The sequence below is a fragment of the Hypanus sabinus genome, chromosome 3, assembly GCF_030144855.1.
Source record: "Hypanus sabinus isolate sHypSab1 chromosome 3, sHypSab1.hap1, whole genome shotgun sequence".
Taxonomy (NCBI): Eukaryota; Metazoa; Chordata; class Chondrichthyes; order Myliobatiformes; family Dasyatidae; genus Hypanus; species Hypanus sabinus.
Window position 1 is genome coordinate 127,878,498 of NC_082708.1, and position 14,888 is coordinate 127,893,385.

The 14,888-nt window shown below is 37.9% G+C and overlaps 1 protein-coding gene across 1 annotated transcript in view; it reads left to right on the forward strand.

The window, feature by feature from the left end:
• Positions 1 to 14,888, forward strand: part of fat4 (FAT atypical cadherin 4) — a 363,920-nt gene that overhangs the window by 286,554 nt on the left and 62,478 nt on the right. The window contains exons 9-10 of the mRNA XM_059965100.1: positions 1,531 to 1,781; positions 4,713 to 9,071. Of these exons, the coding sequence (XP_059821083.1) occupies positions 1,531 to 1,781; positions 4,713 to 9,071 (4,610 nt within the window). The remainder of the gene's footprint in view (positions 1 to 1,530; positions 1,782 to 4,712; positions 9,072 to 14,888) is intronic.

The window sequence follows — 14,888 nt, forward strand, 5'->3', positions numbered from 1 at the left end:
TTGATTGCCATATTTCTACACAATAGAATCACAATAACTACATCTGCAATGCAATGCTTTGAAGCATCCAGGTCTTTCGGATAGTGTCATATTAATGCAAATCTTTATTTCTCTCTTAAGAAATTGTACACTTTTAGCAATTTGCAGGAAGATTCTAATGTAAGGAAAAAATCCTTATTTGATGAAAAATTGAAACAGTATTTGGATGGACTTAAATGTATTTATGTCTCAGCCTAAGTAGCAATTGGCTTAACTTATGATTAAAGACAGAACCATATAAAAGAGAAGAAATAACTTGTAGCTAAATGCTATGTCAGGGATTATAAAACGTAAAAAAATGACGTTCTGCTTTCCAGTATGAATTTGCTGGAGGCTCTTTGAGAAGCTTCTTTCCAAATTGATTTCAGCAAAACATTTGTTCAACCTTGGTTGTATTTATAATTTAGAGTTACCTGAAATGCACACCTTGATTCCTTAGTCAAAGTGTGTGTAATTAATTGCCTGTGTTTAACTTTGATGCCAAGTTAACCATACTGTTTTCAGATGCTTACAGTTATTTGCTTTAAATCAGTACTCAAACCAGTATGCTTTCTTAGGAAATGATGTGCAGAGTTTTCATGGTCAATTAAAGTCACTCTTGGCTCTGAGTCATAGCTTTGGAATCAGTGCTTTTTGTTATTTAACATCTGGAGACATACATTATTAAGCTCTGTGTGGAATGGTGGATAGTGGCTGGAGTGAGTGTAGATTAGACTAATCTTTCAATGAGATGTGTACAAAATAGCTCATCTGCTGAAAATGTGCTTGTAGTCTGTGACTGTTATCCTTTATATTTAGCCAAACTAAATACACATCTGTGTTTAACATATAGCAGTGGTAGATGATTATTGGAATTGTTTTGAGTTCCAAAGAACAGAGTAGATCCAACATTCCTGGAGCAGTCCAGTGAATGAATCAATGAGGAAATGCAGTCCAGAGCTGTAAGATACAGAGAGATTCCCCTATTGTTTTCTAGTCTCTGTTGAATTACTACAGCCAGAATAATAAATGGTTTGGCATGAGCTAACCAAGGTTAGAAATCTTATTCTTGATCCAATCTTCCCTTCTGGAAGATTACTATTTGTGAATGCTGGGCAAGCAGTAGTCCAATGGTGTTGCTCATACATACCATCTAAGCTGTTAGATGAAGAACAGTTTGAGATACAAGGAGGTACCTACATCTGTGAAGCATTGTTTTACTTTTGTTTGGGTATTCCAAAGAACAGAAACAGAAAGAAATTATAAAAAAAAACTTAGTAACATCAGAACACATAAAAAGAAGCTACCACATATCAAATAATCTAACTATGAACTTTTGGAGTTATGTTTTCTATTGACAGCAACTAAAAGTGGTACTTAAACCAATGGAAGGTGTTTTTAAAAGCAGTGTGTAAAACAATATTCTTTTTTTGTCATGATTTATTTACTTAGATTGCTGAATTTTATTTAATCCAGATGTTCTGACTGGGTTTCTTTTCTTTCCACTAATAGCTACAGCCTTGTTGGAGGTAACTCCAAGTTTTCCATTAATCCATCCACTGGACAAATTATCACAAGCGCTCTCCTGAACAGAGAGAGTAAAGAAGCATACAATCTTATTGTGGTGGCTACTGATGGAGGCGTACCCCAGTCCAAATCCAGTTCGGCCACTGTTCTTCTAACAGTTTCTGACATCAATGACAATCCTCCCAGGTTTCACCATTTCCCTTACGTTACTCACATTCCAGCACCCACAAGTGAAGGTAAGCATCTTTATCATAAATGTAATCTGTAATACAGTGCTTGGAAACCTAATGGTTAAAATCTGGCAATTTACTTGTGCATTCTTGCAGTATTGTAGATGGTTACTGCCTAAGAGTAGTGCATAAGGCTAGAGCTTCTACAACAAACACGGCTCCAATATTGGCTGTACCCTTTTTTATAAAATGTCAAAAACCGTTTTTGTAATTGCATACCAAGAATTCGTCAGATCTTAACATAAATAATTGGGAGATAATAATGAGATCAAAACAAATTAGTGTTATGCAGCACAATCCATACTGATTGAACAAATTGCTGTCACCAATGTGTTATCCATTGGAATTATTTTTACATCATAACTGGAGGAATAAAAATTAGTGAAAGCACAAAAATCTCAAAACCTATTCATTTTTAAGTGTCTTCTTAATTCTTGTACCATACCCGCATAACCACAGTCATGGTTTTAATTAAATGACATGTTTGAAATGTTGTCTCCAACCAAAAGTGAATGAAAATCAGAAACCAAAAGATGAAAATTTACAGTCAAGTTTTCATTGCCCTCATTCCTGTGAATAGATAGGCAGGCATAGTTAAAAATGTAGCATATTAGATTGTGAGGTTATCTTTTCTCACAATTGTTAATGTTAACTATTCAACTTTTTCACAGTATATCATTAAAATATGAAGCTAGAGCTGTATGATCATTTTTGCTGTGCTGAAATAAAAACATAAAACAATAGAAACATGCAACAACCTAGGGAGTATCTGTAGAGAAGCAGGGGTAAAGACAGACTTACATGGTGTTCTTTACGATTGCAAAGTGTCACTAAGTACTTTAACCACTAATGTAGTACTTAGAAGTGTACTGCCTAGTGTAGGAGTTATTGAGGAAAAGGTGCTGAATAAAATCTTCCTCTACAACTCCTACGCTATATCACATGATCATGAACAGGAAGCAGTCACTACTTTTATTCTGTGCCAGTGTCTCTACCCTCCATATTTATGTCATGATGCCAAGCTAAAGGGAAAGGACTATTCTCTAACCAGATGACTCTCAGCTCCAATACTTAACTGATGGTAGAATTCTGAGAAAGTGATAGAGGTATGCAAAATTATGAGGGGTTTAGATAGGGTAAATGCAAGCAGGCTTTTCTCTCTGAGGTTGGGTGGGACGACAACCAGAGGCCATGGGTTAAGTGTGAAAGGTGAGAAGGTTAAAAGGAACATGAGGGGAAACTTCTTCACTCAGAGGGCTGTGAGAGTGTAGAATGAGCTGCCTGCACAAGTGGTGTATGCAAGCTCAATTTCAACTTTTAAGAGCAGTTTGGATAGGTACATGGACCACGGTCCCGCAGCAGGTCGGCAGGAGTAGGAAGCTTAAGTGGTTTTGGTGTGGAGTAGATAGGCCGAAAGGCCTGTTTCTGTGCTGTACTTCTCTATGACTCTATGAATATGGGTGCTGTAAGAGAACTGTAGAAGGAAGACCTTAACATTTATAGATCATTTCTGTCTTATTTTCAACGCTGATGCCATTCTCACAGACAGAGATTGTAACTTGTGTATTTTGAGGTCATTCCAAATAAACATTATTGTCTTTATTTTCATTCCACAAGAAATACTCAGCAATTCTCATAATTTCCTATTTGGATCATTTCAGTTTTATCTTTTAGACAATTTTTTTTGCAACTGTTTAAAATTAGATTATATAAAAATGGGTGGTGGTGAAGGAAATCAGTCTGTAATTTAGTTTACAAGCTTGGATAGCTTAAAAATCAGACAGTTATTCTTAATATCAACAACTTCAAAGCTTCAAATTATTTCTTGTTTATAACTCTTAATTATCTATTGTGCTGCATAATAGGCATTCCTTCACATTCAGAAAAAATCTATAATGATCCATTGAGTAGTCGAGGAAGCAATGGCCATCAGCATTTCCATAAAGTATTTTTCTAAATATGTTTATAATATGGGTAGGCAGATTTCATCTGCCTCTGGAACATAGATTGGCTGCATCAGAACAGATACTTGATTTTCACTGGAGACACCTAGTTTTGTATATTTAATTCCCATATACTGGCAAGCCTTAAACTGATACACATGAAAACAATGCTCTTTTGTAAAGACTTCATTGTGTTGGATCTCTGCCTTATTATACTTCACATGAATAAAATTGTCTAGTGCTCAAGAGCAGAAGCTATGGAGCAAAGTATTTAGAATAATCACCAAAATTATTTTCGTAAAAATGGAGTTACATGATTTATTATTTGCATTTCTTTTGACAGTCTGGATGTACTGATTTGTGAGTTTTACATGCCTCATTTAACAATTGATTTCAAGCACCATACTATTAACTGGAAGCATGTTGGCTTTTTACAGCAAAGAGCATGGTTCTGATTGTATTATTGCTGATGTCCCTGTTTATTGTAGTGCTCAAGGGTAAATCACCAGGACGAATTTATTCTTTACATCCTGATGTTGTAAAGCTATATTTTCTTTCCAAGTTCTGAATTTTTTTATTGTTTCCAGCAATTGTATAGTGAGCATTGTTCCAAAAGTTTTACATATTTATCAAAAGTATTTATGAACATCAGAACTGTGAACATCAAGTGTATTTATGAGCCAGTTGGCAGTCCTTCTAAAAGTCCGGGTCATGCAAAATTGACTTTCTTTGAAATTTTCCTGTTGTGCTGGAATATTTTTCTCAGGTGTGTTACAAAAGTAATAGAATTCAACTTCATGAGCTGAATAAAACTGAAAGCAAAGACTTAAGATGGACAGTAATTGGGATGGTGCGCCACGAGAAAGAGGGTGACTATGGAGATATATATGTTTGCCTAACATTGCCTTTATCTATTACTTAATTTTAAGGCACACAACTTGAATTGTGTGCAAATAAATATTAACTAATATATTCCTCTTCTTCCATTCCACAGGATCATTTGTGTTTGCTGTTACTGTTTCTGATGCTGACAAAGGCCCCAATGCCAAACTCCAGTATTCCTTAACAGGAAAAAATGCGGGAAAATTCCAGATTGATCCACATCGTGGTGCTATCATGGCTGCTCAGAGGTTACTGGGAGGCACTGACATTACTGTTACCGTTAACGTTAAAGACAGTGGAATACATCCCATGTCAGATTCTACCACTGTGACAGTCAGATTTGGAAATGAGGCTGATTTTCCACAATTCAAACCAGGACAAGAATTCTTTGTATTTCCTGAAGACCAGAAGGTAAATACCTTTATTACAACAGTTTCAGCATCTTCCTCAAGGCAAGATGTAAGGGGGCCATTATCCTACTACATTGCCAGCGGTAACTTTGGTGCTGTCTTCCATATTGATCAACAGACAGGAAATCTTGTTCTTATGAAGGCTTTAGACTTTGAAGTCATTCAACACTATGTGCTATGGATTGAAGCCAGAGATATGGGGTTTCCTCCATTTTCTTCCTATAAGAAATTGGATATTACTGTAAACGACGTCAATGACAATGCACCAGTTTTTAAGCAGGATCCTTTCATGGCTAATGTAATGGAGAATTCCTTCTCAAGCCAAATAATCACCATTGAAGCTGAAGACATAGACAGTGGACCTAATGGTCAAATAGAATATGCCATAGTAGATGGCAACAAAGGCAATAATTTCAACATGAACGGACAAACAGGACAGATCAGAAATGCCGAACAATTGGACAGAGAAAGAATTGCTCAGTATACATTAATAGTACAAGCAACTGACAAAGGAAAATCTTCAAGGAGCTCATCGTGTCATGTCATTATTAATGTCTTGGATGAAAATGACAATGCCCCAAGATTCTCACAGATATTCAGTGCTCAGGTACCTGAAAATGCAGCTATTGGCTACACAGTGACCCGTGTTACCACGTCAGATGAAGACACTGGAATTAATGCTGTTAGTCGATACTCAATTACAGATGTGAATCTTCCTTTCTCCATCAATCCAAAGACTGGAGATATTACAGTCAGAAGACCTTTGAATCGGGAAGATACAGATCACTACACTGTCAAGGTATATGCCCATGACTCTGGGTGGACAGTGAATACTGATATTACTATTTTTGTGACAGATGTAAATGATAATGCCCCACGTTTCGCTTATCCATCGTACTTAATTGATTTCCCAGAGCTCACAGAGATTGGCTCCCGAGTTACTCAAGTGGTAGCTACTGATCCGGACAGTGGCCTCAATGGTCAGGTATTCTATTTCATTAAAACACAGTCAGAATTCTTCCGAATCAATTCCAGCACAGGAGAGATTTGCACCAAACAATATGTAAAGTATCACAATTCCACAAGTTCTAACAACCTAAATATCAATAGGCACAGTTTCATTGTGATGGCCTCAGACCGAGGTAGGATTCCTTTGGTGAGTGAAACCACAGTCATTATCAACATTGTGGACAGCAATGATAATCCGCCACAGTTTGAATCAGAAAAATACTTCACTCCTGTTACGAAAAATGTCAAAGTTGGTACAACACTAATTAAAGTCACTGCAATAGATGACAAAGATTACCACATGAATTCAGAAATAGAGTATCACATTTCTGGTGGAAATGGTTCAAATCAATTTGCATTGGATAAGAATAATGGATGGATCTCTGTTGCATCCTCTCTGAGAACCTATGTACATAAAGGATTCATAATTATAATCACAGCAAAGGATAAAGGTAACCCACCATTATCCAGTACGACTACAGTCCGCATTTTAGTAACTGAGGAGAATAACCATACCCCTCAATTCTCCCAGAGTCATATCAGTATCACAGTTCCTGAGAGCCTTACTGTGGGGACAGTCATAAGAACGGTTTCGGCTAGAGATAAAGATTCAGATATGAATGGGTTAATCAGATACAACATTTCTAAAGGAAATGAAGCAAGATTGTTCTCTATTGTTAATTCAACTGGTGCTTTATCTCTAGCTAGACATTTGGATTATGAGACCCAGCAAGTCCATGAACTGACCATTAGTGCTGAAGATGGCGGTTGGGTGAAAAGAACTGGCTTCCTCAGTATTACTGTCCACGTCACTGATTCTAATGATAATGTGCCACTGTTCAGTCCAAGTGAGTATTTTCCAGTTATATCAGAGAATGCTCCAAGCGGTACAATTGTTGTTCAATTAAATGCTACAGATGCAGATTCTGGAGGAAATGCTGTGATTGCCTACGCAATTGAGACAACAGACAGCGATCTCTTTGCCATTGATCCAAATACTGGAATCATCAGGACCCAAGGTTTTTTAGATTTTGAAGCTAAACAGAGTTATCATCTGTATGTGAAAGCATTTAATATTCCAGATGAGGATCGCTTCAGCTTCGCCAATGTTTATTTACAGCTTAGTGGTGTGAATGAGTATGTCCCACGCTTTGTCTCCAGGCAGTATACCTTTGAGATTTCAGAGGCTGCTACAGAAGGTACTGCTGTCGGGGAGGTATTCGCAAGTGATCGTGATCTTGGAGATGATGGAGAGGTCACATATATGCTCTTTGGTAAAAGCAGAAAGAAGGGATTCATGATTGATGAAAAGACTGGCCAAATTTATGTATTAGGTCAACTGGATCGAGAAAAGGAAGAAAAAATATCTTTAAAAGTTCTAGCTAAGAATGCAGGAAGCATCCGTGGATTTGATATTGATGAAGTCTTGGTGAATATCACTGTGCTAGATGCCAACGATCCTCCTGTTTTCACTTCTGAGGAGTACTCTGTCCAGATTAGTGAGGAGGCTGCAGCTGGAGCTCATGTTATTTTTGTCAGTGCCTTTGACTCTGACTCTGTTCCCAGTTGGAGCAGATTCACTTATCACATTGGGACGGGAAATGAAAAAGGAGCCTTTTCTATTAACTCACAGACTGGCCAGATCTCAGTGGCAGCAGAGCTGGATCGTGAGTCCATTCCTGTATACAACCTCTCCGTGTTGGCTGTTGACTCAGGAATGCCTTCAGCCACAGGTAGTACCTACTTGGTCATCAAGCTGGAGGATATAAATGATAATGGGCCTACTTTAATATCCACAAGTGGAGAAGTTGTAGAAAACCAACGTGCAGGGGCTGTAGTTGTGACACTTAATGCCACAGATCCAGACCTCCCACCAAACCAAGGTCCTTTCACCTACCATTTGCTCAGCACAAGCTCTGCTACAAACTACTTCAGCCTTAGTTCAAAAGGGGTTCTTACCACAACTCGAGAAATTGATAGAGAGCAGATCAGTGATTTCTACTTGTCAGTGGTCACCCGTGACTCTGGTACTCCTCAGATGTCCTCTACAGGAACAGTGCATGTCACAGTTCATGATCAGAATGACAATCCGTCCCAGCCCAGGACCGTCAAGGTGTTTGTCCACTACTTTGGAAACCTGTTTCCTGGTGGGATTTTGGCCAGTGTCAAACCCCAGGATCCAGATGTATTGGATGACTTCCGGTGTACTCTGACGACCGGAGCTACAACTCTGTTCAGTATTCCAGCAGGCACTTGCAATCTAAATTGCCAGCCAAGGTCAACAGATGGAACCTTTGATCTGATTGTCCGTAGCAGTGATGGATTGCATGGTGCTGTAAACAACAACATCCACGTATTTTTCATGGGATTCAATAACCTGACCATAGACAACAGTGTTCTTCTTCGCCTGAATATTGCCAATGCGAGAGATTTTCTCACCAACCACTATCTGCACTTCCTGCGCATTGCTAATTCTCAGCTGACTGGGATGGGCACTGCTGTACAGATCTATGGCATGTATGAGCAGAATAACAAAACTTTCATAATGGCAGCTGTGAAACGATTCAGTAATCAGTATATTAGTGCAAGTGGCGTTGCCACTTTTTTTGAAAGCATCAAAGAAATCTTATACAGGCAGAGTGGAGTACGAATAGACTCAGTGGATCATGACCCTTGCATGAATGATCCATGTCAAAATGGCGGAAGTTGCGTGAAAAGGCTTGCTGTTAGTCCAACAGTCCGAAGTGAGGAAAGTATTCCAGTGGTTATTGTGGCTAACGTGGTTTTACAACCATTCATCTGTCGATGCCTGCCAGGATACTCTGGAGAGGTCTGCGAAACTGACATAGATGAGTGCCTCCCATCCCCTTGCCATAATGGTGGAACCTGCCACAATCTCATTGGTAGATTTTCATGCACCTGTCCTGAAGGATTTATGGGAACAGCTTGTGAGCGGGATGTCAACGAATGTCAATCAAACCCCTGCAAGAGTGGAGGAAGTTGCCATAACTTTCCAGGAGGTTACAGCTGTGCTTGTAAAGCTGGATATACAGGTATACATCATGGGAATTTTATTCTTGCATGTGATTCAAATCTATAATATTTGAGAGTAATGTTTGGCCTCTATATATGATGATAAATGCCTGACAAAGCACATGGATTTCACATGGTTAATTTATCTGTAGCAAACCATCAAGGGGATGTTTCTTCCTTGGTAATTAAAGTAAATTATGTAGACTGCTGATATTAGCTACCCTTTGGGAGGTCTCTAAGGAACAACTCCAGAAAACCACTGACAGGTCTATGGTCCATTCTCTCTCCAGAAGGCTGGCAATAGTTAGGAGGCCTAAAGAGGAGAGAAATTAATAAAGAATGAAGTAAAATTGTTTGCTGTGTTCACTTACGAATATAAAACACCATACAGTACATACCCAAATTGTGCAATTGGCTGACGCTGTGCCCACAATCATTGGTAGAAAAGGTTCTCATCCAATATTATAAATGTGTTGCACTTTTCATGAGCAGGAAGGAAGGAAAAGGCTGCCACGTATGGTAGCTCCCACTTCCCTTTTACTTGCTGGATGCAAAATAGTGTTAATTGTGAATGTTATCCTTAAAATGGCCTTTTATTCCATTTTTCCCTCACAAATTTGAAGACAATGCCTGGATACTATTTAATATAATTTTCTATTGGTTGCTTACATATACAGTTCAGAGTCAGGATATGGTGTGTAAAATTACATAAATAAGGCAAGTTTTACACAAGTGAGACACGTCTAATAAATGAAGTTATAGCACATAAAATTAAGTCAGGCTGATATAAAAATAAACAAACATTTTGACTTAATTAGTGGAATTAATTTCCTCTTAACATTATATAGCAATGTTTATAGTATGGAATTGGTTTTTCAAACAGTTTATCAAAGCTTAAAACCAGTTCTACATCTGATTATGTTGGTGGGATACAGTGCAATGTAAAAGTATTCAGCCCCCCTACCCTTTGTTCACATAAATGAATATTACATCTAGGGTTTTGGATCAGTTTAACTGAGAATTTTTATCTGAATCTTATGCTCCTTTGGACATGGAACCTAAAAAAAAGTAAAGCATGAAAAAGTAGAAATGAAAAAAAACCCAGAAATTTCAACAGTTCACAAGTACACATACCCCTTTGCACATGATTAAGTTGAACCACCTCTTTTAGCTATTACAGCCAGTAGTCTTTTTGGATATGGTCTCTATTAGCTTTGCACAATGTGATGGAGCATGATTTGCCCATTTCTCCTTGCAAAATTGCTCAAGCAGTGCCAGGTCAGTTGGGAAAGGGCAGTGTACAGCAATCTTCAGGGCTTGCCAGAGATATTTGCGGGTTAAGGTCAGAACTCTGACTGAGCCACTCAAGGACATCAAATTTCTTCACGAAGCTACTTCATGATTGCTCTGGCAGTGTGCTTTAAGTCATTGCCCTACTGAAAGGCAAATTCCCTCCCCATTTTAAGCTTTCTGGCAGAGGCTAGCAGAAGTGCCAGTTTTCAAATCTTTACAGGCAAGGATATGCTTTAATTTTTAGCCAGGGCTTCTTCCTTGCCATTCTTCTTTAAATGTCTTTTCTTTGTGCAAGGCCTTAGAGATTATGGAAGCATGAACTTCATCTCCATTTTCCACCAGTTACTTATGCAGCTCACTCAGAGTGACTGTTGGTGTCACAGTAGCCTCTCTTACAAGTGCCATTCTTCTCTTGCAAGTTTAGAGGGATGGCCTGACCTAGGCAGTGGTTTCATATTTGTTCCACTGTTTCACAGTGAACTGCTGTGAGCTCTGAGGTATGTTCAGAGCCTTTCAGATGGTTTTGTACCAGTACTCAGATTTGTGTTTCTCTATTATCATTTCCCTGACTTGTCTTGAGTGCGCTTTTGTCTTCATTTTGGTTTGGTCTTTTTAAAATCTACCGTATTGTTGGACCTCAGAGAGAGAGGATATTTTTTCTTATGAATTCATTGAAAATAGCTCATTGTCCAACTTTCTGCATCAAATTGGGTGAGTTGGTAAGGTATACTGTATAGTATATTGCACTTGAGGAAAGTTAGAGTAGTAATTACAAAGAGAATGAATACCTTTTCAGCCCTACAATTTTGGTTTTTAATTTTTAGTAAATTGTTGACAGGTTTTGGAATTTTTATTTTGATTTGACATAGTGCACAACATTTTGTAGATTAGCTCAAAAAATCCTACTTCAATATATTTTAAATTTAGAAAATAAGACTGTAGAATATGAAAGTAGTTGTGGTCCCCTAATACATTATCAAGGTAACATACATGTCAAGCACTGTGAATATTTATGGGCAATTCCAGGCACCCAAAATAACAAAGATATTCCTCTGTCTCAATCGATTTGGATGCTTTGGCATTGACATTACGATTCTGTGTGTGATATGATAGGCAGGAATGGTTAGTTTAAAGAATAAAGAAGTGGGTTCACTGCGTCTGGGCAAGCCAAAGGACTGCCCTCTTCATGGAGCGGATTTTGCCAACAAGAATGAGTTAATCATACCTCTATGACTCCTTTGTCTTTGGGACAAGTGAACACTTTAATGCACAGTCAGCATTTTGTGTTCATCTGTTCATACATACCGACCTCAGAAGCTATGAATGAAGCAGCCAAGGACGACTGAATAAGGCCAAGACCATTTCCAAAAGGAAGAAAAACTAAACCTCCTGGGCAACTTCAGTGCCAAGGTCAGAAAAGTGCAATCCTTTGGAATGGCATGATTGGCATGGAAGAAGTTGGAAAAGCTTACTAACATGTTTGCACCATATTGCCTTCTGCAGTGAATAGAAACCAAAATACCTTCATCCTTTAACTAACAAATGTACCTCTTATTATGATGGATTATATTTTGCCAGCTGCATTGTGCCTCATTTTACATTCTTGGGCCAAGAATAGTCAAAAGAGTTTAGTTCAGTACTATATCATTTTAAGCTTTAAACACTTAGGCTCTGGAGTTCAGTTTGTTAGTGATAATTTAGGACATTTTGCCCACTCTTCTACTAAAGGTATAATTGCTTTGGAATAAGTAGATTTTTTAAAAATATGATAGGTGTTTTTTTTATCTGTCCTTTCCTTGAACTGTTTCTTTTCTGTTCCATATGCTTTTTTACATTAAAATATTCAAATCAAAAACTGAAATACGTTTTTGAATAACTAATCAATAGCAAAGGAGATGCTATCTTGGAATTTATTGTCAATGAAATATCAAGACTAATAGTTTACAATGCTTAAACACAAATCACATAGCAACACACAATTAAATGCAAAATTCTGGAACTTTTTGTCCATTGCCGTTAGCTTTGTAAAATCATTGTCTTGCTATCTGACTCACCATTTAGATTTCCATGAGCTCCCCGAGCATGTTTGATAATTACAAATTAAACTTGTAGTGTTCTCATAAATCTTCTCTGTAATCTCTCTACTGCTGTCACATTCATCCTGTAACACAGTGGCCAGCATTGTTTGCATTGCATTGTAACTTAATTAGTCTTTTGCTTCTTTCTAGAATGATGGCCGTGTTCTTATTATCTATGCTCTGTCTAATAAATGAAAGTATTCTATATGCATTATTAATGTCTAACTTTCCCTCAGCTTTTGGTGATTTATAGATAGGCAATCACTATGCTTCTCTGTACATCTCCCTATAAAAAGTCTTGTAATAATTCCTCTCCTTTTTTCTCTGTTAATCTAGTGTTTATATTTATTTTCTGTGCCTGATTCCAGCTTAATCCTTCTGGTTGAGACTTTGCATTGTCCATTTCATATTACTGATTGATTAAGGAGAAACAGTTATTTGTCTTGCCCTTACTGATCATGTGGAAAGCATCACACCATTGTCTTCACCCACTTAAAATATCTTGTAGGGCAGTCACACGGAAGCTAAGCAGGCAACAGTAAGTCTCTGACATTATGGTTTAGATATAATAAATTCTTAATATTCAAGCTTAATTTTCTATGATAAGTCTGCTTCTTAATATTTAGATTTAAAGTAGGTTATTAAATTTAGTAAAATAATGCTAAGAATTACTTGAAATACAGAGGAAAGGGACTTTTCAAAGATTCTAATCTAAACGTATGTTGTCTTCATTTGTCTTCAATTAAACCTTTGAAACTTTATCTGTGTAAAAGGATGAAAATCTGACTTTCAGTTATTGATTGCCATCTCACTGGTGTTGTTCATGGGTGCCACCTTCTCCTATCCCATGTAAAAATCAGCAGATCCCCATTATATTTGCTCAGCCAAGCCTTTTAGTAGTTGTTGTATTATCTTCCTCATGACAGAACCTTAACCTCCAACTTACTCTCAGTGACCATTCTGTTTCAGAAAGCTCCGGATTAGTTTTATGATTTATTTAAGTGGAAATGGGCTTTTCAAAGACTTAATCAAGAGGAAGATGAGGTTGTCTGTAGTGATTTGGGCAAGGACTTTGACAATCCCTGGCATGGCAGGCTAGTTTGGAAGGTTAGATTGTATAGAATCCAAAGAGAGATTGCCAGTTGAATAGGATGCAGACAATGACTGGTTAAGGTTGTCTTTCAGACTGGAAGCCTGTGACTATACTGTGCCCCAGAGGTTGGTGCTGAAATCTTTCTTGTTCAATATATATATAAGCAATTTGAATGTGAATATGCAAGGGATGGTTACTATAGTAAGGTGTAGGCTAACTGTGAAGTAGTTAGCAAAAACTGTAGGGGATCTTGATCAGCTAGATAAGTGGGCCAAGGGCTTTTATTAGCCATCATTAAGTTAGAAAGAGTGCAATAAAAATGACAAGAATATTGCCACGATTCGGGGCCCGAGTTAGAGCGAGAGATTAGGCAGGCTTGGACTGTGTTCTTTGGAACATGGGAGAATGAGGGAAGATCTTATGAAATTTGTAGAAGTCATGAGGGATGCACATCTGGTGAGGGCACTTAATCTTTTTTTCATGGAAGGGGAACTAAAAGCTGAGGGCGTAAGTTTAAAGTGAGAGTTAAAAGAGTTACAGGGGACTTGAAGGACAACTTCTTCATGCAGAGAGCGGTGCATTATATCACAAGGGCTGCAGAGAAAGTGGTTGAGGCAGGTTCAGTAACAACATCTGAAAGATATTTGGATAAGTCCATGATAGGAGGGGTTTAGAGGGATATGGGCAAATTTATCTCCCTAGTTAACTTTAAAAAGTAGGATGAAGTATTTATCAGCATGTAATTAAAAGGCATGCAAGCCTGACTGACTATATCTGAAAGCCAGTACAGGGCACATTGTGCTATGTACCACAGCACAGTCACCTTGCAGTGAGTACGATGCTTTACTGTGCCAGCTAAAGATCAGAGTTCAATTCCCGTCGCTGTCTGAAAGGAGTTTGTACATACACCCCATGGCTGCTTGGTTTCCTCCCACATTCCAAAACATACAATTAGGTTAGTGAGTTGTGGGCATGCTTTGTTGGCACTGGAAGTATGGTGTCTTGGTGGACTGCTGAGCACAGTTGCAGATATGATTTGACGCAAGTGATACATTTCACTGTATGTTCCGATGTACAGGTGACCAATAAAGCTAATCTTCAATCTTTTAAAAAAGTTTAAAGTAAACTTATCCAAGTATGTATATGTTACCAGTTACTACCATGAAATTCATCTTCTTGCAGGCATTTACAAGAAAAAAAGAAATAGAAGAGAGTTTTTTGAAAAACTTTACCAAAAGAAAGACTGACAAACAACCAATGTGCAAAAGACAAACTGTACAAGTAAAAACACTAGAACAAGAGTTGTAAAGAGGCTTTGCAAGTGAGTCTGCAGGTCATAGAATCAGTTCAGAGTAGTGGTGAATGAAGTTCTT